We start from the raw sequence: 25,654 nt of genomic DNA on the forward strand, positions 1-25,654 counted from the left end.
AGTTCACAAGCAATCACAGTGTATAACCATGCACTATTCCTCACCCAATCACTGTTGCTTCTTTTGATTGTAGTACCTTGTTAAGGCCAATCAGATTACCTGCAGAAATACTTGTTGTTTGTACGGTTATTATACCCTGCTATATACAGCCCAAAAATCGTAGACAAACTGACAGTGGTTAAGAATCATTCTTTTGCAACAGTATATAGACTAGAAAAGAGAGGTAAATACTATTATGTATACAGTACTGAATTAATTTCTGCGTTTCTGTACATACGTACCATTTGCACTATTATATCTTTCAACTCACGAAGCTGGAAATGTATTTTAGCTACATTAATTTTAGAAGTAAAGCTACCCACTCTGAAGATGTATACATATACACATTAGCTATTAGTTTGCCTTTTGTGCGTACTACTTTGTTATCAGGGGCTGATCCAGAGATAAATGAAAGGGGTGGCTGGCTTAGTTTCATGCTTTTGCTAGTTTTTTATATGAGCACTACCATATAGCTAATGAAGTGGGGATTTATCCAAGTGTTTATGTTAATAGGTTCAGTGCTTTTACTAGGGGGGTCTGGGGGTATGCCCCCCAGGAAAATTTTGAAAATTGCCCTCCTGAGATTGAATCTGGAAGTGATTTTGACTGAAAATTATAAATGTAAATTTTGTGCTGGCCATTTGTACTGAACCTAAAGAAACACTGGTGATCTGCTAGTAGCTATTATAACTAAAGCTCACTACAATTTTTGAATTGGATCCTTACCTGGTCAAGACTTCGTAACAGATTTGTTTACCTGCTGATAATGACAGTGAAATTTATCCTAATGGATATAACTGGAATTGGGATTCTGAATCTTGAAGTACTGCCCGCAATGGTTTAAAGCATATTTTACAAGCTTTGAGCATGTGGTTGCATTTTTGCTGTCAAAAGAATTACTGGAGCCAATTAAGCCAATTGCAGAATTCTTGCAAGGACGACTACAAGAAAGTATAGCTATTTTGGTTTTAACAAAATTGATGAGCATTACAAGCAACTTCGTGAAAATGCAAATGCAAATGCTGAGCATAATCAAATTTATCGTAAAGCTTTAAATCTGTGCAGAGATATTGACAGTAATGAAAGCATGCCCCATGTTATAAGAGGTCATCAAACTAGACCAAACCCTACAGTAAGTTCACCAACTGATTACTAGAGAGTCACAATTACTATTCCATTGTTAGACTCAATCATCACCTTTTCTTGTCTCAGGCAAGTCTATTCATGGTTGCGCACCACTATGAATGATGAAAGACTGAGTAACCTCAGAGTGTTGGTAATGCAGGATTTAGTTTCCCACTGAATGTTGAACAAATAATGCAAAGAGTTTATGACTAAACATAACAGAAAAATGTGTACTACAAGTGTTTTATATGATTAGTATTAGTATGAGTACTTAAGCTATTAATGCTTTGATTTGCATGTGTAAGTAATGTAGTTCAATTCATGGTGGGTGTCTAGCCACCCAGCCCCTAGTTATGCAGTTTGCCATTTCAGTCTAGTTTTTACAACTAGCCCACATTTAGTCTCTGATATCTACTCAGTGTTATGGAATGCACAGTCTGCCCAGAGCTATATTATTAAATAGTGCGCAAAACATTTAAGAGTGTGAGTGCCCAACACAAATTACAGAGCTGATTACCAACATCTTTCAGCACTTCCAGGCGCACTCCACAGACCAGGAAAACCTAGGTATACTGAAGTGATTTCTGCAAAATGTACAACCATCCCAGATCCAGCTATACATTTTTCTGGTGGTCAGGTGAGTATCAACATCACAGTGCACCAGGGATAAATGCTGATCATTGTAGTATCACTTGTCTAATTTCTTGCATAGCAGCAGAAAAGTAGCTAGTGTAAAGATGAAAACCAGCAGTATTGTATTCTCCAAAGTAAAAACTCAAAAATCTGTTTCGTGTCAGTGCTCTCAAGGAGACAGAGGATATGAGTATCAATTTACCTCACGTTGGACACGTGGTTCATTCTCATCTTTTTCTCAGTTTTTGCCTTTGCCTTGGTAGTAGGAAGAACCTGTAAGACATAACTTACCAAGCAATGGATTCACCTGTTTTGGGGGAGCATGATAGTGTTCAGTTACATCTCCGTACAAGACTGCATTCGTAATTATAACTGTTTAATTAAGTGCTGTAGTTTATCACCATACAAATCAATCTTTCTGTTACTACCCCTTTGTAGCATTATAACCTCTAAAGCTTTTACACTTGAAACTTCTCATCAAAGATAATGGAAATGTACATTATAAAATGGAATTCAGAAAAATGCTCGAACATGTGCATGCAGTTCAGTCACATAAAAGATCATTCTTTCTAGGAATTTAAAGGGAAAGTTCACAGATCCTTCCTTTTGACCCAATGACAAAAGAGGAAAGTGTAAAGCCTCAAAACACCAACATGTGATCTCGCACGTGATTATTGTAGCCGCAAGAGCGAGCGCCCTCTCTCTGAACGTTTGCTAGTTGCTTTGTCTTTACTCTCGCTGCGTGAGGCCACTCATTCATCATCAGATTGTCAGACTGAGATTTGTGCCAGCCGAGAGTAGTATAGCTATCAGGGCTAGTGAAGAGGGAACAATGATGCCAAAGATTCAGTTATTGCTCACTATCTTGTTTCTTCTGGCCCATGAAACTTATGGATGTAAGTAGCTGAATATTTGTGCAATAGTTAGACACTCGTAATAGGTGTCTTCGAGGACAGGTTCAGGTTTCTGACTCCTTCTCAAGCTTACTGTAGCATTCTTGCAGGTCCATAACTATTATAAGTCTAGTATCCATGGTCCACTAGTACTATAGATTTTAAGTGACGTCAATAATTTACCAAGGCGCATGCAGCGGTAATTATTGATGTCACCGATGGCTTTTAAATCCTCGAAGACGTCTATAATAATGATTCAGTGATTGACCTGAACTTTGTTACTGTGTAGTTAATTTTGTACTGTAAGTTAAGTAGCTAATGTAAGTCTTGCCAGGGCTCCTGCACTGATCACTCTTTGGCTATCAGTGTATGGTAACCCTGAATCTAGGCAATACTATATATTGTCTTACTTATAATCAATAAGACGTTTATCATCATCATCATTGATTGATTGATTGATTGATTGTTAAGTACCTATAAACAGTTGGACAAAACCGGCCTCTCTTCCCTGCAAGAGGGGCACACATACATACATACCCAACATAAAGTATACAACAAACATACATAGAGACACAGTAAACAGATAACCACTAATTATTTTATGCCAAGTTTACTTTGGGGTCTCTTTACAAGAAACCTGAACACTTGTTTACAACCTCAATAAAACCTACAGTAATGCAATATAAACTAATGTCCACTTGGTTCCACAAAGGGTACTTTTAGATAATATATATATAAGTCGCTCTCTAGAGTTCCTATGGATATATATACTTGAAATTGACAAGGATAAAACGTCCTGACCACCTGGCAGACTCCTGTAAGCATTCAAGCATTAATCGGACGGTTGCAGGTTCTAGGCTCCAGTCATGGATTTTTTTTCACCTTTCCAAACACACTTTATGTAACAACTTTAAACAGGCTGTAGGACCAGGTGTTCTTGTGCTGTAAAGCCTTAATAAAAATAAATAAATATAGCCTCTTGTGGATAATTAGTGTTTAAATTAAAACTTATATTAATGGAAATTGCTGTTTAAAATATATAATAATGAAAATTGGGACATACATGTGATAACAGCAATATAAGTACAAAACTAAACTTACAAGCAACTAGAACTAATAATACAAAACCTAAAGTCTATGCCATCCTCTGGTCACAGAACATACTGCCTGAGAACCATTCTGGCATTGTAACACCATAGAGTAACTGATAAGTGTTGCAGCAGTTGCCTCATAACTACCTTTCAGGACAAACCATTCTTAACAAAGCAGCGATCAGCAACTGTAAACAAAGTGAAAAGGTGACCAAGCACCAAATGACTCACAAACTAGAGGAATAAAACATAGTTAACAGTTTCTAAATAGTGCATGGTTATCTAGGTCAAAATAAGCTGGACGACCTAATGAGAAATCAGGGTGGTAAATGTCCTCAGGACAAGAATGATCAGAAGAGTTGATACCCTGTTCCCAAAGGTAGGGAATCGTGACGTTGGATACGCAATGGGCCATGTGAGCAATCAAAAGATGGTCACTAAACTGATCAATGGCAGATAAGCAGGTACAAAGAGTTGACAAGGGAAACAGAGGAACACCCAACCACAAACAAAGAAGTCATGTGAAGAAAAGGTCAAGTCTAATGATGGTTGTGGTATTGCCTTAAGCCAGCTACTGGTACCAGAAGAATGGGAGGCTGCACACAGACGTGCTTGATCCCGAATGGTTGAGGCATTCGAAAGCTGTGTAAATAACTGATTGTCTTGTAGTTCATTTTGGGAGGATATTCTAGAAGCAGGTATGGATAAAAGAAAGAGCACATATTCTCCATGTAATGACAGAGTACTGAGAGTAGCATCAAAACTTTATGCTAAGCAAGACAACAACACCCAGACTGAATTACATGATCCAGAAAAGCTGGATAAGAAGAGCGATGCAAGTCATGCAAACCCAATCATCCAAGATGAAAATAATGGTAAAGTGGCTTGATACCAAACAGTATCAGATATGCTGCAGCACATAATCCTACTAAGGCAATTGTGTTAGTTAGAGTCAAACAAAGAGTAGTATCAAGACACATGGTAGTGTGTTGTGTGGCCCAAGAAGCCAGCGTGCAACACCCGCGAGTATATTGACAGGAAGAACGAAAACGTAATTTTCGCACCTCCGTAGTTCTATGCTGTCTTGATGAAACAAGACGATTTTTGCTGTGGACACTCCCTCCACACTCCCTTCAGTACTCCAAATACCAAATTTGAGCGAAATCGCTTCAAGCGTTCCCGAGATATGCGACTTCAAAAATTGGCTTAGTTTCTTCGTTTTTTTTTTCCTTCTTATTTTTCTTCCTCTTTTCGCACACTTACTAAAACTGCGAGCACCATATCCAATTGCCTTGAAATTTGGCACACAGAAGGGAGGTATAAAGGTGCATCTTGGTACCAATTTTGGCTGGAATATGATAAACAGGCAAAGAGTTATTAGCGATTATTCATGAAAAATAACACCAATATGTTGTCACGCCTACAGGGTAAACCACTTATGGGAAGAAGCTGAAAATCGGTGGATGAATAGGTTAACTATTGAACCTCAAACCGTTTATGGTTTGAAAGAAATCAAGCTAAAAATCAGGAAGATACAATGAAAAAGCCAACAGTGTGTAACAATTATGCAATTGAGATTAGCTAATAAAAAACGACTACTTGCCACGCCTATCAGATAAACCGCTTGGAGTAATGCTTTGAAAATCACTGTACAGATGGAGTAATCATCTTAGAAAGGGTCTTCAATGGTGTAGAAGAATCAGACTTAAAGCCACGGAGTTATAACACGAAATCCAACTTGGTGTAGCAAGTGCAAGATCGAGATACTCTAATAGAGCAGTCAATCCTAATAGAGCAGTCACCCTGAAGAGAATTCAAGAGATCAGGTAGACACAAGTAACCTGTATAGAGATCAGCTACAAACAAATCACCCTGTAGAGAGTTCAGCTACAAACAATTCACCCTGTAGAGAGATCAGTTAGAAGAAGTTACCTTGTAGGGAGTTCAACTACGGAACGAGATAGTTCAGCTAAAAGAAGTCACCTTGTAGAAAGTTCAGCTACAAAGAAACCAACATGTAGAGAGTTCAGCTAAAAACTGTAGAGAGATCAGCTAGAAGAAGTTGCCTTGTAAAGAGTTCAGCTGCAAAGAAACCATCATGTATAGAGTTCAGCTGCAAACAAATCACCTGTAGAGAGTTCAGCTACAAACAAATCACCCTGTAGAGAGATCAGCTAGAAGAAGTTACCTTATAGAGAGTTCAGCTACAAACAATTCACCCTGTACAGAGATCAGCTAGAAGAAGTTACCTTGTAGAGAGTTCAGCTACAAAGAATTTCTACAAACAGGTGACCCTGTAGAGACATCAGCTAGAAAAAGTTACCTTGTAGAGAGTTCAGCTGCAACAATTCACCCTGTAGAAAGATCAGCTAGAAGAAGTTACCTTGTAGGGAGTTCAACTACGTAGTTCAGCTAGAAGAAGTCACCTTGTAGAGAGTTCAGCTACAAAGAAACCACCATGTAGAGAGTTCAGCTACAAACAAATCGCCCTGTAGAGGGATCAGCTAGAAGAAGTTACCTTGTACAGAGTTCAGCTACAAAGAAACCACCATGCAGAGAGTTCAGCTGCAAACAAATCATCCTGTAGAAAGGTCAGCTAGAAGAAGTCACCTTGTAGAGAGTTCAGCTACTAACTAGTGACCCTGTAGAGACATCAGCTAGAAGACGTTACCTTGTAGATAGTTCAGCTACAAACAATTCACCCTGTAGAGAGATCAGCTAGAAGGACTCACCTTGTGGAGTGTTCAGTTACAAAGAAACCACCATGTAGAGTTCTGTAATAAATATATGTATTATATATATATAATTTGTACATTTATTGATAAAATCAGAAATATTTAAAGTATTCATCTGCTTCATCTTTTCTTCTTCCTGTGGAAAAGAAAAAAAAGATAGGTTAAAAAAGCCCCAAAGCTGGGTATACAAACACAAAAAGAAGTGAAATCTAATCCAAAACAGCTTGGCTGTTTTGGATTAGATTTAATTAACACATCAATAAACACCAAGTCACCAAGTATGATCATTCTCTGTAGCTCAATAGTGCATGAATCCAATATGGGACATTTGGAGCAAATACCCTCCTCCCCTATACCTTTGCGGAGGAGCCATACTTCTTTTGCTTAAATCATGAAAATATGCATATTACTACCATTTATTGCATGCAAAACTCACCTGAAACCAAAGTCGAAGCAGTTGTCAAACTGTTACCCAGCACCTTCATGCATACTAAGCACTTCTAAAAATAATTATTGTATTTTTAGTGTTAAAGACAGGTTGGTTTATGGTTGTGATTTTGGCCTTTGCACAATCACAACCATATGCAAAGGCCAAAATGGTAAAAATCAACAGTGAGACACTATTAATAGCTATGACTAAGAGATGATCATTTGCTGCTTCAAAAATGCAGCAACCAACAATGAGTGTATATTCATTCACTGTACTGGACTATTGGACTCACATAAGGTCACCTTTTTCAACCACTAATATAATTAGCCATAATTATGATCATTAGTTTGCATTTCACACAATCAAGATTCTCAGTGTCTTGTCTTGCATTTTAGAGTCACATACAGCTAATTGTAAGGCTGTAGTCTAGTTTTAGTGGTCTATTTAATGGTATAGTAAGTTCATAATCAATAGGTTGAATTCTTCTTATGTACACTACATGTAGTTGTTCACGAAGATGCAGCCTTACCTACCTGTTTTATAGCATGTGCATTGGGAAGCATTTCTCTGGCTAACTGAACATTGTGCACTTGCTATTTACAGTGTATAAACCTAACTCTATAGTGAATATGCATACTGCTGAAAGGCTAGGCAATGCTACATTATTTCAATGTAATTGCAGGTGTAAAACTGACTGAATTTTATTTCAATGTGTGCTATTTTACAAAAGAAGGCTAGAGAAGACAGACAGAGATACATTTTAGCAGTGTTAACAGTGCACAGTGCTTGTATCATTGCTAGTGGTAAGCAAATAATTAACTACACTAACGTTTTAGTGTAGTTTTTTTGTGAATAATGTGCAAGTTTTATGTCTTGTGGTGAATGGTGTGATTTCTAAAATACTTTTGTAGTTAAGTCTGGCTGTAAACAAAAGCAAGCTTGAGTCTAGTAATCCTAGTAATCCAGTCCAGCAGTCCAGTCCAGTAGTCCAGTCCAATGAATGAATACACCCACTAACACTGAAGATAATTTGCACTTCCCAATCACCTACAACATACTCTGTTCCTCTCCCCCTGCAAACTTCTGGATCTGTCCCTATATTTGCTGAGTGAACTAAACCATTGTGGTAATTGATTAATACTTGAGAGGAGCCACTAATTCAGTTGTGTACTTTGCCATAATATAGTCTACATTATCCTGTAGACCTAGACATTAAATCAAATTCAACTGCCATTTTATCAACATTATCAACCGTGACTCATGCTCCATGGTTTGAATGTTTTGCTCATTGAATTTGAATGTTTTGCTCATGGACTTTGAATGTTTTGCTCATAGAATTTCCTTTGGTGTTTATGACAGGAACTCTCTATACTACCTTACTGTTTGTACACCACTGTCTAAGAGCAACACCATTGCTGGAGCGGATCTAGGATTTCCCAAGGGAAGGTACTAAGCTAAGGTATCTATATATACTAGGAAAATTTTGTGGCAGCTAGTGATAGGCTCTATCTTGGCACTACTGGACATTTTGTCCATGAAAATTCAATGAAAAAAATGTTGAACCTGTGAAAGGTAAACTTTTCATTGGGTGGCCCCAATGATATTTCATTTTCATAGCATTTTAATTGGGAACTTGAAAAACCAAAGAAAATTTACCAATGAAAGTCCATGAAAAGCAGTTTCATGGAGTTTTGAGTGGAAATTTTTCACTAAATCATCCTATGAAAATGCTATAGAAATAAAATTCCATTGGGGCTGCCCAATGAACACTTTACTTTTCACAGGTTGAACATTTTTTTGATGGGCAAAATTTCCAGTAGTGTGGGGGCATGCCCCACAGATTTATTTTTTATTTTTGCAAATTTCACCTACTTTGGTAATAGTTTTGATGAAGTAAGCAGAAGCATTGATAAAGGGCACAACAGTAATGCTGCGAGTTCAAAGTTAAATTTCAAGGGGTCTAGGTGTGCAACCTCCAGAGCTGTAAGACATTTAATTCTATTAGCCTAAATATATATAGCACTAAAATTAAAACTATGGCCAGCAATATTACTGAATCTATGCTTTCAAAGAGTTTTTAAATTATTTTTACGAAGGAAGGGCAATTACTTATGGTTGGGAATTTCTGATTAATACCGTGCTTGTTGTAAAGCATCTCCTTTGAAAAGTTGGAATTTAAGGTGATGGTGTACTAGATATATACACCTATATGTACTTGCAAGTGCAACATACAAGTAAAAAGGATGTGTACAGTGGTCACATTTTGTTTTGTTCTAAAGTTATATTTAAAATAGAATGTGTGAAGCTTAATCAAGTAACTTTGAGGGTGCAGCCCCCAGATGCTGCAACCCTGTTAACTGTATATATGATTAAAATTTCAGTAGAATTTAATTGCAAAATAAAGCATTTCAACCCAAGTATCAAGTTTGTTGCTAACAATCAAAAGAAGTTATTTGCATTTCAGAAAAGAATTGATACGGTATAGATTTGTAACTTGTGGGCATTTAGTATGTCTGTTCAATTTCAGCTCTCACACTGGGATTTGTTCCTTATAGATTAGAAGAGTTTTAGTGATAGATGTTCTATTAAAGTGGTTGACTTCTCTATTAGAATATTTTGATTTTAGCAAAGCTAGGAATTAACAAGAGGGGTCAGAATTATATTTCAGAGGTATGAACTGCTAAAAAGCTGCTCCTTTCCTGTCCATGTATGTTTTAGCACCTATACTGTAGCTTTATTAACCTTCTAGCTGGGACATTGTAAAATTTTGGAGGTATAGAACCCTCATGCACCTCCTAAATACACCCTTGCCCTTGTGTATTGATGATCCATTCCAAAACAGCCATGCTGTCACATGAGTGAAAAAGCATATATGCTTTAAGTGTACCACCCAAAAAATTATGTCATTAAATCATTTTAAAAATTGCATGATGATGCCATCATTATAGTTGAATTACCTGTTAGCATCGATCATTCCCATTAGCATCATTCACTCATTGCTAATACCTAGCAAGCCTATGCTACAAATGATACAACATAAGGCATCCATCAATGTACTTAATGGTCTAGAGCATTATTAAACTGAGGTTAGGCCACTCCAAATAAGATTGGAGTTTCTTATCCACCGCCCACATCATGTCTGGGCACCTGCATCGAATGCCACTATTACAATTATTTCACCAAAACCATGAATTTCCTATTTCCTATGCTGTATAAGGAAGTATCCTACATTTTGCATTGCTAAAAGCACTAGAAAAAATGGTTCTGGTGATTGCTATATAGCTACTGTACATTTACTTTTGCACAAAAAATATTATGATAATTTTTTATGTAGGTATGATTTACATTGAATGAAAGTTATTTTACATGACTACTCTTAGAGAGTATCTTGATCTTTTGCATCACTGGTAGCTACAGTATTCAGAAACATTTAGCCATGATCTTGATGCTAATTGTGTTTTAGTTGAAAGCTAGCTACAGTATTAGATAAAGTCACACAGTTGATGAAACTTTCTATAGCTATTATGAAAAAAATGTGTAATTTTTTTTACATAATGTCTGCATACAAAATTATTTTACAATGGAAAAAGGTGAATTATGGCATAATATACATACAGTTGTTAAATAAAAAATACCTGATGTCTGGCTTTTCTCATGCATTTGGAAGTGAATACTGATTTACTGTGATATATGCCTCTCAGCACTATATCATGAACCATGATAGTACATGGGTTCATAATAGGGATCACCCAAAAATCATAATAGAATGCACACCACACCTCAGAAAGCATCCTTCAACTCAAAACAACCCTCTGGTGGTTCTTTCGAATAAGTATAGGTCTACTAGTATAGAAATCAGTATGTGTATTTGTTAAGAAACTAGTATTATAGTATCTACTCTATATGCAGGACAACTTTTAGATTCCATATCAACCACAATAGCATTAATCATTCCATTGGGAATGAAGCATTAAACATCAGCCCTAAAGCTATGTAATATGCATGGTGTGTCACTTTTTGATCCTGTAATGATGTGTTAACTAACTGCATGTACAATATTTCTAACTGTGTTATTTTCTTTTCATAACATACACACAACATGCATATGCTTTATCCAATTTGCATTAAACTTTTCTTTCAATTTTTGTATACCGTGACTAAAGCACTAGCAAGTTGCATGCAATTTTCTGTATTTTCAGTGGCAAGTGTGATTTGTTGTCATGCCTACAGGACAAACCACTTATAAAAACTAGCCAAATTTTGCTTGAGCAGTTTGGTAAACTGCTTTTTATTGGTCTCTCTGATGGGAAATTTTTACAATTAACATTCTTTTTGTGAAATTTACATTAATTGCTATGAGATGGCTATACCATATCCTGTAAAAGGTCCTACAATGCTGGTAGCAGCTTAGAAATAGCTGCAATGGTATTAAAATGTCAGTTGTTACTAATTTATTGACACTAACATTGCTGCAGGAATTTTTGGCCTCCACATTTGATATCATATTTTCATTAGGAGGTAGCACCATTTTAGCTGTATTGCAATTGGTTTAGATTTTGTTTACTATAGCATCACCACCAATAATTACAACTCATCCCAGTTCAATGACTACTGATGTATACACAGAAGTTGTCTTTACTTGTAAAGCTAGAGGACCTGGACCTATTGATCTTGTATGGAAGAAAGATGATAGTAGTCTACCAGGAAGGCATAAAGTGTTAGTTGATTCAAAACACACCACCAGTACTCTGATAATCCAAGAAATTATTGGTTATGATAAGGGATATTACTATTGTACTGCAACCAACTATGCTGGAAATACAAGCTCAGAGGAAGCATACTTGGATGTAACAGGTACACCACAAATGCATCTATACAAACTTAATTATTTATGTCTAACAGTTCCTTGTCCAGAAATAGTCATAGCTCCAGAGAACATCACAGTTGAACCTGGAGAACATGCTAGTTTTGATTGTTTAGCATGGAGTTATGGTGGACTATACTATGACTGGTACATACAGTATAGTAATGGCACTATCAGCTATTATAATCCATATCAAAGATGTGATGATGACTGTGGCTCATATCCTATAATACACAAACAGAAACTTAGTATCACTTCTTACGCTACTGAGGTCCACTCATTTAAGGTTTTCAATGTAGAAGAACAGTCAAATGAAGGATGGTATTGTTGTGTTGCTGTTAATCAATGTGGTAATACTACTAAATGTGGATGGCTGGAAGTGAATAGTAAGTCCATGTATGTACAATAAAAAATTATTAGTTTAAAAGTAGAGTTCCAGTAACAAAAAGGAGAGATGAATAATAGTGGGTCACCTGGGTCTCATTTTGTCCAGGCCATCTGGCACTTACAGATTATCTGGGATTGGATCACATGTGCAGTGATTTAATCAGTTTGAAGATGTGGAAGTGTATTAATTGCCATAGTCTAGTCCTGCTGCAGCCTAGCTTCTTTTGTGAGCCAAGCCCACTTCTTAGGATTACCATATGTGCATTCATGCCCACTTATCAGTAGTGATGTAGGCTGTAGGTATGTACAAATACATGTCTGTTACTGTCTGCATGCTTATGCCCAGTAATCAATTGTTATTGTATGTGAAAGTTTAGCCTTGCGGTAGGCCAGCTTCTTTCATGAGTCACACCCACTTTAAAATATTGGGAGTGTGTGATACTGTTTGTAAGCATGCATGGAGCTAAACTATTTATCAGTACGGTGTGTTGAAGTGTGTAGGTATGCATGTAGCCACACCCACTATACAGGAACCGTATCTTGCTCTCTGTGAACTTATGTCTAACCACATCCACTGATTGATCATTAATTAGTTTTCATACAGCTACCCCTGGTACTTAACAAAACTAGTCTCACCAGCCATCCAGCCTGTATTTTTTCTTTTGTCATTTGGTCAAGTTCAAAGCAACTCATAATTGATCTGTCAAAAAGCTTGGGCCGCTGCACGACTAGCTATTGGCTATGTTACCACCCTGTCTTCTTATCTGACCAAATAACAAAAGAAGTACAGGCTGGCTGGTGAGACTATAACAAAACTTGTAGTTGAGCACCCAAAACGTAGCTCTTGGTGCACGCCTCAATTTTAATTAATCTGGATCAAATCTGGGTGAGTGGCCATGGGTCATCTGAGTCAGTAGTAGTGACCCAGTTTCAACACTGATTACAACGTAGCTATGTGTGATAATCCCTACATTAGTATGTTGCCACCATCTTTTTAATCCCAATGTAGGAATTTTCCCACATAGCTATGCTGTAATAGCTACCATCATTCTCATATATCTTGTTTCACTGCTTTTTATTGTTGGAACTTCATTTTCAAATTAATGATTTTAGTTATTCATCTTTTTTGCTTTTGCATAGCTATGATATACATGTGTGGCTGTGACTGCTTTATTAGAGTATCTCAATCTTGCTGCTATATAATCTCAAACGAACTATGCAATTGATTAAGAGAGGTAGTTGTTTTCTACAGCAAAGGTACAGCTGATTGTATATAGTTGGAGCATTAAGGGGAATGGTTATGCAGCTTTGATGATTAAGGGCATGGCAGCATATTTTGATCATTTAAGGGAGTAGCCGTGACATGAAATCATTTTATAAGTGCAGCTACACAGTAGTGTAAATGCTTCATATAGTTCTGTGGCATCTAATTACACTCCTCTAAGGAAAGTGCCGATACAAAAAATAATTCTTTGGTATTGCAAGAAGATGATGAGCAAGTAATTGAAGATAATAAAAAAAGGCAAAGTGCAGAAGGCAGACACTCGTCAGAATCAGAAAAGGCACATGCCACATGTGATGTTATTGTGGCATGAAATGGTGGCCATTAGCTGCTTTGTTTAGCCTCTAGCCTTGCAATTGTGGTCAGGCAGGTAGGTTATCAAGGCTGGCAGACCAAAACTTGGATTTTACCATTTTTCCCAATATTCAGCTTCCTGTAAATGTTTTTTTTAATGCTGCATTTTATGTTTGATGTAGAGGATTTTTGTTGTGTATGATATTTCTATGATGGTTTTTAATGGCAACATTTTAAGAACCCTACTAAACAGTACTACTATATATACCTACTGTTCGATATTTTAAGATCATTGGTTACTTAATTATCTCTGTATATCATTGTAGCTACTCCCAAGATCATCCGGCAACCATCAAATATTACAGTGAGAAGAAGGAGCTATTGGGGACGCTCACTTACTGTTGCAGTTACTGGAAAAGGCCCAATTAACTATCAATGGGAGAGATACATATCACACCGCAACATCTGGGTAAAGGCTGAACATAACTGGATGATTGGTAGAACATCCCCAGCACTAAAGTTTAGACCTGCTATAAATAGTTTTGAAGGATTTTATCGTTGCATTGTGAGCAATGATGATGGTAGTGTAATATCCAACAATGCTTTTGTTTCAGTCTATGGTATGTGAATATAAGAACATATACCACACCACACTCAGAAGATGCACTAGTATATACGGTACCACTCAAATTCAACGTCATTTTGCACGAATGCGAATGATTAAAAAAACTCACTAATTAAAGGGCATGGCACCCATTTCATTCATGAGTTTTCATCCTGCAGACTCATGAATGAAACAGTGCCACACCTTTTAATTAGCAAGTTCTTTAATCACTCGCACTTGCACAAAACGACTTGCATTTAAGTGGTACTGTAACTACAGTATGACTTTTGTGGGTGAAGCAAAGGAAAGGGATTTTTATAGCAAAAGGCCAGTCCCTCTCCATGTGCTTTATCTTACTATACTATAAAGAACTTTGATTGGGTAGATCAAAGTAAAAACTGATATACATGTAGAATAATGTATATAACCACTGTTATTTATGGATGCTTCAAGTTTAAAAAGTCGAGACCTTTTTTTTTTTTTTTTTTTTTTTTTTTTGGTCTCAGCATAGCATCTACCAGCTTTTTTTTACTACACACTGCAATACTACAATAAAGGTACAGAAATCTCAAGATTTTTTTACTTTCCAGGTTGGCAGGCCTGAAAACGGTTATAACTTACCAACGGGTTGAGGTACAGAGCTAAAATTTTCACCATCATGTTCGCCATGAAGAACAGGGGAATCAATTACTGGGTAAGTTGTTCCTTTACTCGCCCTTCTTCACTGCATACAAAGGCAAAATACGTGAAGAAATATCAATCGCGTACGATCGCTTCAACATGACGTAAACAAACACTCATAACTTGCGTATTCTTGGGGCTACTGCAACGAAACAAAGATTTTCTAACTCCGTTTGAGCAGGCGAATAAGATGATATCCAGGTTTTTATTGTTAGTCCCTTCCTTCACTAAGAAAGAGGGTTAAAAAAATTTACGGAATCAATAATACGCAAGTATTTCACCTAATATATTCAATGCTTTATACTGTAAATTTAGGCTTGTGCAATTATGTCCCTTTTTCACAGATCCGGTCACATTTAATGATGTGCCACAAGTAAGAGCTTTTCACCGCTTATTCAAATTCCCTGCCCTTGGGCACATTTTAAACTCCCAATCCCTTCCCAAAGCCCTACATTGCCCGTACTGGGGGGGAGTGGGGCTTAACATGCATTAGAGCATCTCTATCTTATTTCTGCGAAGTAGTGTAGATGGTATGATCTTGTTACTTGATATTGCAATACAACTATGTTACCGGTATGCCTTAGTTAGATCCAATTTTATACCTCTACTACTAGATCCAAATACAAAAGTATAGTTCTACACCAATCTATATCCATACGTTTTCACACAAATACAGTTGAGAGGCTTTAAAAGATTATTTCTTTTAATCCACGGTTTTGTGGTGTTTAGAAATTAGATGGTATCAAAAAAGATAACTATCATGACTTAATCGATATACTGCTCAGCACTACTGCAAAGTGTTGAAAAGTGAGGCCAGAAAATAGTAATTTTTTTGATGTAAATTGCAAAGTTCAATTTTTTTTTTGTTGGGCACACATGTTACACTAAAAATTATTATCATTTCTATGTTAATGCATGCTATAATAAACCCCTTGCCCAACAGTAAAGTTTCTCTGACCTCAGACTTGGGGTATGTATATACACTTTGTAGCCATGGTTTATGTGTTGCATATATAAACACATATTGGATACATTTGTTTTTAATGTAACTATAATCAATGCAAAAGCAGTTAAGCTGTACACAGGGCCGCCCACAGGGGGGGCAACTGGGGCATTTTGCCCTGGGCCCCAGCCTGAAAGGGGCCCCAGGAGGCCCCATGAAGAGCCCCCTGAATACCTGTTTAAAAGATCGATATACTCTAATAGAGCAGTCAGATCTAAATACTCTAATAGAGCAGTCACAGTATTCTTCAGAGGAGCAGTGTAGCAAGCTTATAGATAAGGAGATATGGTTGGTGATGGGTAGTTATTGTCATTGCCAGCAGGTTGTGACCTTTTTTTTTTTTTTTTTTTTTGGTCTTCACCTTACAACTTGGGTCAAGGGCCCCCACTTTAACTCTTTGCCCTGGGCCCCTTAATTTCTCTGGGCGGCCCTGGCTGTACAAAAGGGTGCATGCAACCTGGCTGAAAAAGTTTTGAAATCAAAGATGGCACCCAACAGATAGCTGTAATGATGTTCTATTTTAATAATGTAATTATTAAAATTGATTCTTAACCTCATTGCAGCCACCTTTGATTTCAAAACTTTTCCACTCGGGTTGTTTTTGCATAGATTTTACTTTTTTGTACTTAAATACCACTAAGCCAGCCATAAACTGGTTTTAGGGTCTGTTTTTACTCTTATGTATAGGTACAATGATGATTTTGATGATTATGAAAGACATAAGTTACAATTGTAGATTTTATTTGACCATAAAATTAAGTGATCTGAGCAGCTGACAACAATGGTTTAGTGGTTAAGGGTTTGGGAGTGGTCCCTGGTTTGAGCTTTGTTGTCAACATAACTCTCTTTTGCTACTTGGGTTTGTTTTTACTCACATTTCTTCTTTTCTATACAGACATAATGATGATTACTGAAGGCAGACTATAAATGTATTGTATTGCATGATGTACTGGTGACTGTTCTATTAGAATATTTTGGTCCCAACAATTGTACAATTTGCTGTTTTATTCCTTGTAATTCTGTAGCTGGCACTATGATTTCTTCTAAACCACAAAAGACCTATTTACAGTCTGATTCTCAAGTCATTCCTTTATGCAGTTTGCCCTGCAGGTGTGACGTGTCTTTTTAACACAAATAGTCATCTCCCTGAATATTTTCAGATTCAAGCAAGATTTGGTATGTGAATCACCTCAATACATCCTTAGTGTATGCCAAATTTTATGGCAATCAAGATTATGGATTTGCATTTTATATATATATATATATATATATTTTTTTTTAAGTTTGCGAAAAGAAGAAATTCAGCCTAGCCTAGCTTTGAGGGCTTGTACTTCACAAGGTATAAAGTGATTGTGAATGTGTTTTCTTTCAATATATATACCCACAGTGTGGCATGGTGACTTTCTTGGCAGCATGACACACTACTTGATTTCATGCTTTTACAAATGTTTATGTGCCAGATTAGTAAAGAAAATGTACTATGCAGGTCCTCCACTAATTGATTTCATTACTCCCAACACAACTGTATTTGAGGGTAGCAAGGTACAACTACTTTGTGCTGCAACAAATGATAATGATGCAATTCATGAACTACAAGTTATCTGGTACAAAACTTCTGATGAAATTAAGACTCCATTAAAGGAGAAGTCAAGATGTCACACATGTAGTAATAGAACACTAAATAAACAATTGTGGTTAGATCCTGTAAGTCATTATGATGCTGGAGAGTATACTTGTCGAGCATTTAATCATCGTGGATCCTACAGGGAAAACTCTATGTTTTTGACTGTGGAATGTAAGTTTATCCATCTTTGTCTATTCCAAAACTGCCACGCTGTGAAAAAGGGTGCAGCCTCCCCAAAAAGTCAGGGTTAAAAGGTTTCAAATCAAAGGTGGTAGCCAAGAAATGGCTGCAATGATGTTAATGTCAATCATTTTAATAATATAATGATACCATTGTCACATCAATATTGGAATTGATTTACAGTAACATCATTATTGGCCACCACCCTTGATGTCAAACCTTTTGAACCTTGACTATTTAGGAGGCCACACCCATTTTCACAGCTTGGCTGTTTTTGAATAAATATCACTTATTTTTGTAATTGCAAGCTCTAAAGCTAGCTGTAGACCAGCTGTGTGGCATGCTATTTACCTTTACTTGTATTTTTATATGTATTTATTGATTTTAAAATAATATTGTCACATATCTGAATGCTCTAAAGGGTGACTTGTTATGTAGCTGAACACTCTACAGGATGACTTGTCACATAGCTGAACATTCTATGTACAGGGTGAATTGTTACCTAGCTGAACAAACTAAAAAAAATATGATAATGTATTTAAAATGTGGTGCACATATAGTTCGTATTTGCTGCAAAAACATTCTATTTGGATGGCTGTTTTATTAGATATCACAATTACGCATTATTACACACATTAGGCTATTGAATTATAACTCCATAACTGTTACTCTGATTTATTTACAACCACAAAATCTCAAGTTATGGTGAAGCTAAAATGTTTTAAGTTCCTTTGTTGTCACTCAATGTTTTCCTTCATTTAGGCCAAGTGGGTGTTGGCATACCTGTTAGAGTAGAGGCTGCCATCATTTATTTGTGACTAGCTATTGTGATGATTCCAGTGGTGAATCTAGCTGTGGCTTTAACAGAAACCCCTTTTAAATTTAGTTCAGTGGCATTCTTTATTGTTATTGTTGTGTTAGTAACTTATAATAGCAAAAAACTATATACCACTGTATTCAGTTTCACATATACATGCAGACTAGCATCCATTATAGCTACCAAACCCTCAGCAAAACTTTATTTTTCAATTCCCATTGTATGAAAAAATCAAGATATTCTAATAGAACAGTCATGTAACTACTCTAATAGAGAAATCAAAGCTACAGCTTAGTCACAGTCCAGTCAGTTTGCTTATTTCAAGGTTTAAAGCATTGGATTTACTGTATGTAATTGTTAACTAAACGTAGCCTATATAAATTCAAATCTCGGAGCTTTAAACCTCTCAGGTGACATGTCCTCAGACCCCTTATTGTTTCATCCATATCTATAATATATTCTATGTTATAAAAAAATCCCTTTTAAAATCCTAGACCCACCTTTTCTGCAAGTTGATATGAAGAATGCTTTTTAAATAAATATAATAGAGCTTCCTTTCTGGCTAAGATTTTATTAGCTTGGACTCAATGGCACTACAGTTAGCCATACGAGCTGCGTTTTGATGGCCAACACATTTTGGCTTCTGCAGGTGTACAAAAGGTAGATACCTTGGGTCTACACTGCTGTATTCTCTTCTCATAATGGATTTGTAAACTGTGTGTGTTTACACAGTGGTGTTGGTTGTTTTTCTCTGTAATACTTGGATAACTAGGTCCTGTTTGACTGCAAAATTTCCAAGGATGGTCCAGCTTTTAGACTTTGTTTAAATCTTGCTAAAAGTGAAGTCTTTTGGCCTTCAGAAGACTCCAGCTTTCCTTAATTCCCTGTGGCTGTATGTAGATCGGTCATCATTTCTGGTGGTATCGAGCTCTTAGGATCCCCATGTGGAGTACAGAAGACTTCTATCAGAGTTGATCGTGGCCTGCTTTGTCTAACTCAGGCTCATACATTTCTTGCAGACCTGGAGTATCCTCAAGTCGAGTTACATTTTTTTTATGGAGTTGTTTGCGGATGTGTAAAATTATTCACCTGTTTTGTTTATAATAACACTTAGTGAGTTTCATAATACATACATGTATTACTACATGATTTCTCTTGCATTCAGATGCTCCTATAGTCACACTTCATCCTTCACAGTCGCCATACACAGTAAAAGTTGGTGGGAGTTTGCTCTTATTGTGTTCAGCACAAGGACTGCCAAGTCCCACTGTCCAGTGGTACAGGAATGGCTCACCAATTGGAATTCCACTACCTATACAACAATTTCATGTAGTTCCTACACTTAAACAAGTGGACGTCAATTACACTTGTGTAGGAAGGAACAATGCTGGAGGCAAGATAAATACAAAAAGTGTCAGTATACTTGTGAAAATAGGTAAGTGGCACTTTGGACTATATGTTATGTACTAATGTAACCTTTGATTTTTTCTCAAATTGCAGTACCATGTTGTTCAATATTAAAGGACCCTAAAAATGGAAAAGTGTTTATCTCGGACAAGGGTGACAATGCTATTTTCACTTGTAGTGATGGCTACACTGTAAGGGGAACCTCTTTCCTGGAGTGCAACTTTGACACTGGTGAATGGAATACTGATCCACCAACCTGTACTAAGTAAATATAATTTCAAGAAAGGTTGCATACCATAAAATTTGCTTAAATGCATTGTAGTTGTATCTTTATGGAATATTGTGATAATGTTACTGTTTACTTGTTATAACATACATATGTAGCTAATAGCATCACATGTACTAGATGCTAACTATTGTTTTATGGTAACAAAAGCAGCTGTTGCATAATTACCAAATAGTGGTAATATTAATATCATAATATCATTTCACCAAAATTTACACAATATACAATTATCATTTCATTAATGTATTGCAGTTTATGATAATCATAGTATCAAGGTACCACCCATCCCTATTGTGTGTTTGTATAATACAACTTATGGAAGGTAGATATTTCATTTAAATACTTAAAATTTAATGTGGTTTGATAATGTGAACGTATAATTTGTGCCCACATGCATGTTCAGTTATTTCATGCACAGTCACATGTGTAAATAAAAAATAGTGTGTTTGAAGTGAGTTTGGGCAGTCCTTTATAATGGATTCTGCTAAAATATTTTGCTTACATATACTTTGCATCTTCAGAAACAGCTGTTGTTCAGTCATTTAGTCAACACTTATATACTTTTGTGAGTGCAATTGCATAATTTTCTTTTATGGTACATATAAAGTTGACTGTTTTTCTCATCCATATAGTGTCTATATCTTACTGATACTTCCTAGCTACCTACGACTTGTACAAGCATGAGGATTTCATGGACATTTTAAAAAGCTATGCACTATAGAAATAAATGTAAGTTTGGAGTGAAAATGTCCTATCAAGACACATGACAGTATGTCATGTGGCCAAGTACAGTGGAAAAAAGTGCAGACATGCAACAGACAAGTGTGCATTTTACAGGAACCAAGAAAATGCCATTTTCATACATCTGTAGCTTGATAGTGCCTGACTGGAAATTAACTGTTTTCACTGTGGAAATTCCCTCGGGGTCACTTCCTGTTTCAAATTTGAACTGAATCCATCTAGTGCCATCACTGAGATATGTACCTTCAAAGTTTGTCGTAGTTTCTTTGTATTTTCTTCTTTTTTCTCCACTTAGAAAATTTGATATAATTTGTGCATGCTTTAGTCAACTTTCTTCAAATTTGGAGGATAGTAAGAACACACAGCTATACAGTCCAAATTTCATACACATCGGATAAAGATCAAGGGAGTTATGTGTGATTTTTGAAAAATGCAATAGCAATTTTTTGTCACAGCTTGCTTGAAGGAATGACTTGAAAATTGGTCTGTACATGGAATAACCATCGTAATGCAAACCTTTTATAGTTTGAAAAAAATCACACTAACAGTCATGGAGTTATAACCACAACACCAACCATATGTAACAACCGCACAATCGAGTTTTGTTAATAATAAAGTATTAGCTACTTGCCACGCCTGCCAGGAAAACTAGTTAATGGATTCACCTGAAAATAGGTACATAGATAGGCCTTAATTATTACACTATGAAAGTCAACTAGGTAATTACAACCAAGTACTAAGAATAATGAGAAATGTGGTCAAAATCACATCATAATAATGAATGAACAAATTAATTAATTAATGTATGTGAAAACTATACAAGGCCTACATGAATTAATTGACTGACTACATTTGGGAATGTGGTAAGTAGGTGGTGGGGTCATACACTTCTAATTAGTGGCATCTATCAATCCAGTATATACGTAAGAACTGAAGAACCTCACTTTACAAAATAAACAGTGTAAACTTTTAATTTGCATATTGCTCAATTGCTGTGAAATTTGGTGTATGTTAAGGATGTATTGAGGTAATTCACATAACTAGTCTGTCTGATAAACATTCATGGAGTTATGGATGTTTATTTGCATATAAAAAGTAAAAGGACCAATTTTTTTTGTCACACCTGCAGGGTAACCACTCATGGGAATAACTTGAAAATCAGTAGGTTAACTACCACAGCTCAACCTTTTGTGTTGAAAAGAAATCACAGTTACATTTATGGAGTTACAAGGAAAAAAAACCAACATAACATAAAATTGCAGTGGTAAAACTACTATAATAGAACAGCCACCAAGTAACAGTACACAAAAATGTCATCTTGTTTAGTCCATACTTAACTTCAAAATTTTCAAGCACTGAAATGTTGTTTTCATCTGCTCAGCTCATTTAATTTCTATTCTAGTATAAATATTGCTTTTAAAAGTAATTTCATAAATCCAGATTGCTCTATCATTTCTATATGTGTTCTATTAAAAGTCCTGACAAGATGTGCACTCTATTAGTCTAAGAATATCAAATAAAATTACAATACTATTGTAACTTCTTTCTTCCATAATCATCATTGTACCTGTAGATAAAAAGAAAAGCCAGTTTATGACCTATGGGTATTTAAAATACAAAAAGAAGTAAAATCTATGCAAACTGCTAAGCTGTGAAAAAAGGATGCAGCCTTCAAAAGCCTGTGTGAAAAAATTGTGAAATCAATTAGTGGCAGCCAAGAAATGGCTGCAATGATGTTAATGCTAATAATGGCCAGGGATGCATTATTGGAATTAGCATCATCACAGCCATTTCTTTCCCACCACCTTTGATTTCACAACCCTTTTCACCCAGGCTTTTGAAGGCCATACCCTATTTTTGCAGCTTAACTGTTTTTTGCATGGATATACACAAATGCTTATGGATAACATACAGTGTATATAGCACATGAAGAAGGAACATAACAATGCCATCAAAATGCTTTGTATATATATATATATATATATATATATATATATATATATATATATATATATATATATATATAATCAATACCAGTATTTACAAGACATCCCAGTTCAGTGATCACTAATATGCATACCGAAGTTACCTTTACTTGTAAAGCAATAGAGCACCTAGACCCATAACAACTGCAGATCTTACTTGGGTAAAAAAAAATGACAATAGTCTTGCAAGCAATTATAATATTGTAGTCACTCCAGGACTACATGAAGTCACACTCTTGATAATCCGACATATTATTGGTTATGACAAGAGATATTACTATTGTGTTTTACTAGAAATGCAACTTCACAGAAAGCATACTTGAATGTAATAGGGACAACATAGGTGCAAAATATAATATTGGTACATGTTGTATAGTTCCTTTTCATAAATGGTCATAGCTCCAGAGAACATCATGATTAAACCTGGAGAACACGCTAGTTTTCACTGTTTGGCATGGAGTTATATACTATGACTGGTACATACAGTATAGTAATAGCACTATCAGCTCTATCCATATCAAAGATGTGATGATGACTGCGGCTCATATCTAAGTATTCATATGTATAGTCACTGAACATCCATACAATAATGAAAGTATAATTGTTTCCAGGAGAACCTGTAAAGTACTTACTATGCAGGTTGTTTAGTGTGTACCATATCAGTAGGCATACACATATTCTTTGTACTACAAAAAAGATCAACACAGTAAGATTTGCATGGTATAGAAATTTGCATCATACCTTATACAGTGTCTTTCAATCATGTAGCTATACATTATTTTTATTATGCATAGAATGATAGCTGTATGATTGCATCATTTCTGGGTAAATTGGAAACCAGTGGAAATTGAAAACTGAAACTGAAAATGGAAACTGAAACTCTTTAAAAATTGTAAAATGGCTACTAGTGCTCACCTCTTTACAAAGATAACCTCTACGATAAACCCACCTCATTAATCATTGTAATGACCACATCAATTAGGTTCAAAATATATATACCTCATGACAACATCAAGTATGTCTCAAGTAAGGATAATTCATCATTATTACAACCACTTTGTTAGAGTGGCTATTTCAAAAAATATGCCAGAAAATCTGTGGTATATTTCTCTACTTTGTGTACAAGGTAGTCTATTGAGACTAACATTTCTTGTCTCATTTTACTTTAATGAATGAATATGTGGTACTCATTAATCGAGACTCCTATGAGACTAACATAATTATGATTTAAAAAGTATTAATGAGATCTCAACTTGACATATACACCATCATATTATAGTTTTTTTGGGACCAAAGTGTGTACAATGAAGCCTTGTTAACAAGGATAGCTAGCTATATGTAGCTATACCTGGATTTCTTGATTTTATTAGATAGCTCTTATCATAGAGCAGAGGAATTGACTTGCACAAGATGTCTAACAAGACCCTTTCCACTTGTATATGTTACATTGAACCACGTAGAGTAATCAGCTAGCTAACCTTATCAGTAAAACTGTACCAAAAACCATTATGGTGCACTTCATCATCTTGCACATTGAAACCACATGTTAGTTTCATAGGTGCTTTTACACATTTTTTTCATTAAATTGAGGGACTTATTTTAAGGTTATGAATAATGAGCACTAATTATTGAGGTAGGTTACATCACCCTTGGACCTACTTCACATGTCCACTGTAATGATCATGAAGTATGAAAAGGTCTTATTATAGGGATGAAGAGGTACTATGTTTTTAACCAAGTTCAGTTTTCAGTTTCCAATGTCCCCATCATTTCTCTGTTCAATCCACATAGAATTTAATGATGCAATGATTGCATCATTCTCTTGTAAATTAATCCACTAAATTGCTAAATTAAAATACACTATATTAACTTCTGCTCTACTATCATATAGGACTAGACCATGCACTCAGCCTACACTGGTGATGTAGGGCTTTCAATGTCTTCACCATCTGCTACTGTAGAAGTATACGTACTCTGTAACTGTGTGTTCAATTATGTATATTACATACAACTTGCATGTTCAATGTTTAGTGTACATGTTACATATCATAAACTGCAATAGGAGCTTTCATCAATTTCCTCAAAGTTCTAAACTTAATTTAGATGACCTTTCACCAATGATTCTCCTTTCTCTTATCTGTATTCATGATCATGAGTTGTAGTTGCATCATGTTAATTTTTCCCACTGATAGGAATTAGTAGGATCTTTTACTTACTCTGAAAACTACAACAAAAATTGCTAGGCCGAAAAGTGTATAAATACTTGTGATAGCTACTGTTTGTTAATTTTTTTTTGCTTTTGATACAAATATGAATAAGTACATGTACATTTAATGTACATGTGCACATGATATCTCTGCTTACATCAGTCTGGCACACCTTATACAACATGTATAACGTGCTCGAATTGCTAGATGGCTAGCAGCTAACAAGATTAATTTAACTAGTTTCTGTTTACATGGGCTCATCACTGTAATTGCAACTTGAGTAACATGTACAAGCTTTGGTGGGGTAAAACAGCATCCGAATGTTATGAGACCGAAGGAAGCTTCA

The 25,654-nt window shown here is 35.9% G+C and overlaps 1 protein-coding gene across 3 annotated transcripts; it reads left to right on the top strand.

Moving 5' to 3' along the window:
* Nucleotides 1–2,489: 2,489 nt before the first annotated feature.
* LOC136240723 (roundabout homolog 2-like) lies at nt 2,490–20,450 on the top strand. 3 transcript variants are annotated; one of them, XM_066031763.1, is made up of 7 exons: nt 2,490–2,693; nt 11,516–11,800; nt 11,849–12,196; nt 14,100–14,393; nt 17,548–17,856; nt 19,848–20,117; nt 20,183–20,450. In XM_066031763.1, exons 1-7 carry the CDS (start codon nt 2,630–2,632, stop codon nt 20,356–20,358), a joined length of 1,746 nt encoding a protein of 581 aa, XP_065887835.1. In that variant the 5' UTR covers nt 2,490–2,629; the 3' UTR covers nt 20,359–20,450. The 3 variants fall into 3 exon arrangements, with proteins under 3 accessions (XP_065887835.1, XP_065887833.1, XP_065887834.1); XM_066031761.1 differs by lacking the exon at nt 2,490–2,693 and adding an exon at nt 7,629–7,749; XM_066031762.1 differs by lacking the exon at nt 2,490–2,693 and adding an exon at nt 7,629–7,749 and having other exon boundaries at nt 11,861–12,196.
* Nucleotides 20,451–25,654: the final 5,204 nt, after the last annotated feature.

This window comes from Dysidea avara, chromosome 12 (genome assembly GCF_963678975.1).
Source record: "Dysidea avara chromosome 12, odDysAvar1.4, whole genome shotgun sequence".
Taxonomy (NCBI): Eukaryota; Metazoa; Porifera; class Demospongiae; order Dictyoceratida; family Dysideidae; genus Dysidea; species Dysidea avara.

Bases quoted from the DNA above. Each gene is read 5' to 3' on its own strand.
- LOC136240723 (XM_066031761.1), top strand. From the start codon at position 7,656: ATGTGTGCTATTTTACAAAAGAAGGCTAGAGAAGACAGACAGAGATAC. The intron at 11,801-11,848 runs GTACACCACAAA...TATGTCTAACAG, and splicing joins AGCATACTTGGATGTAACAG to TTCCTTGTCCAGAAATAGTC. The intron at 14,394-17,547 runs GTATGTGAATAT...TGTACTATGCAG, and splicing joins TGCTTTTGTTTCAGTCTATG to GTCCTCCACTAATTGATTTC.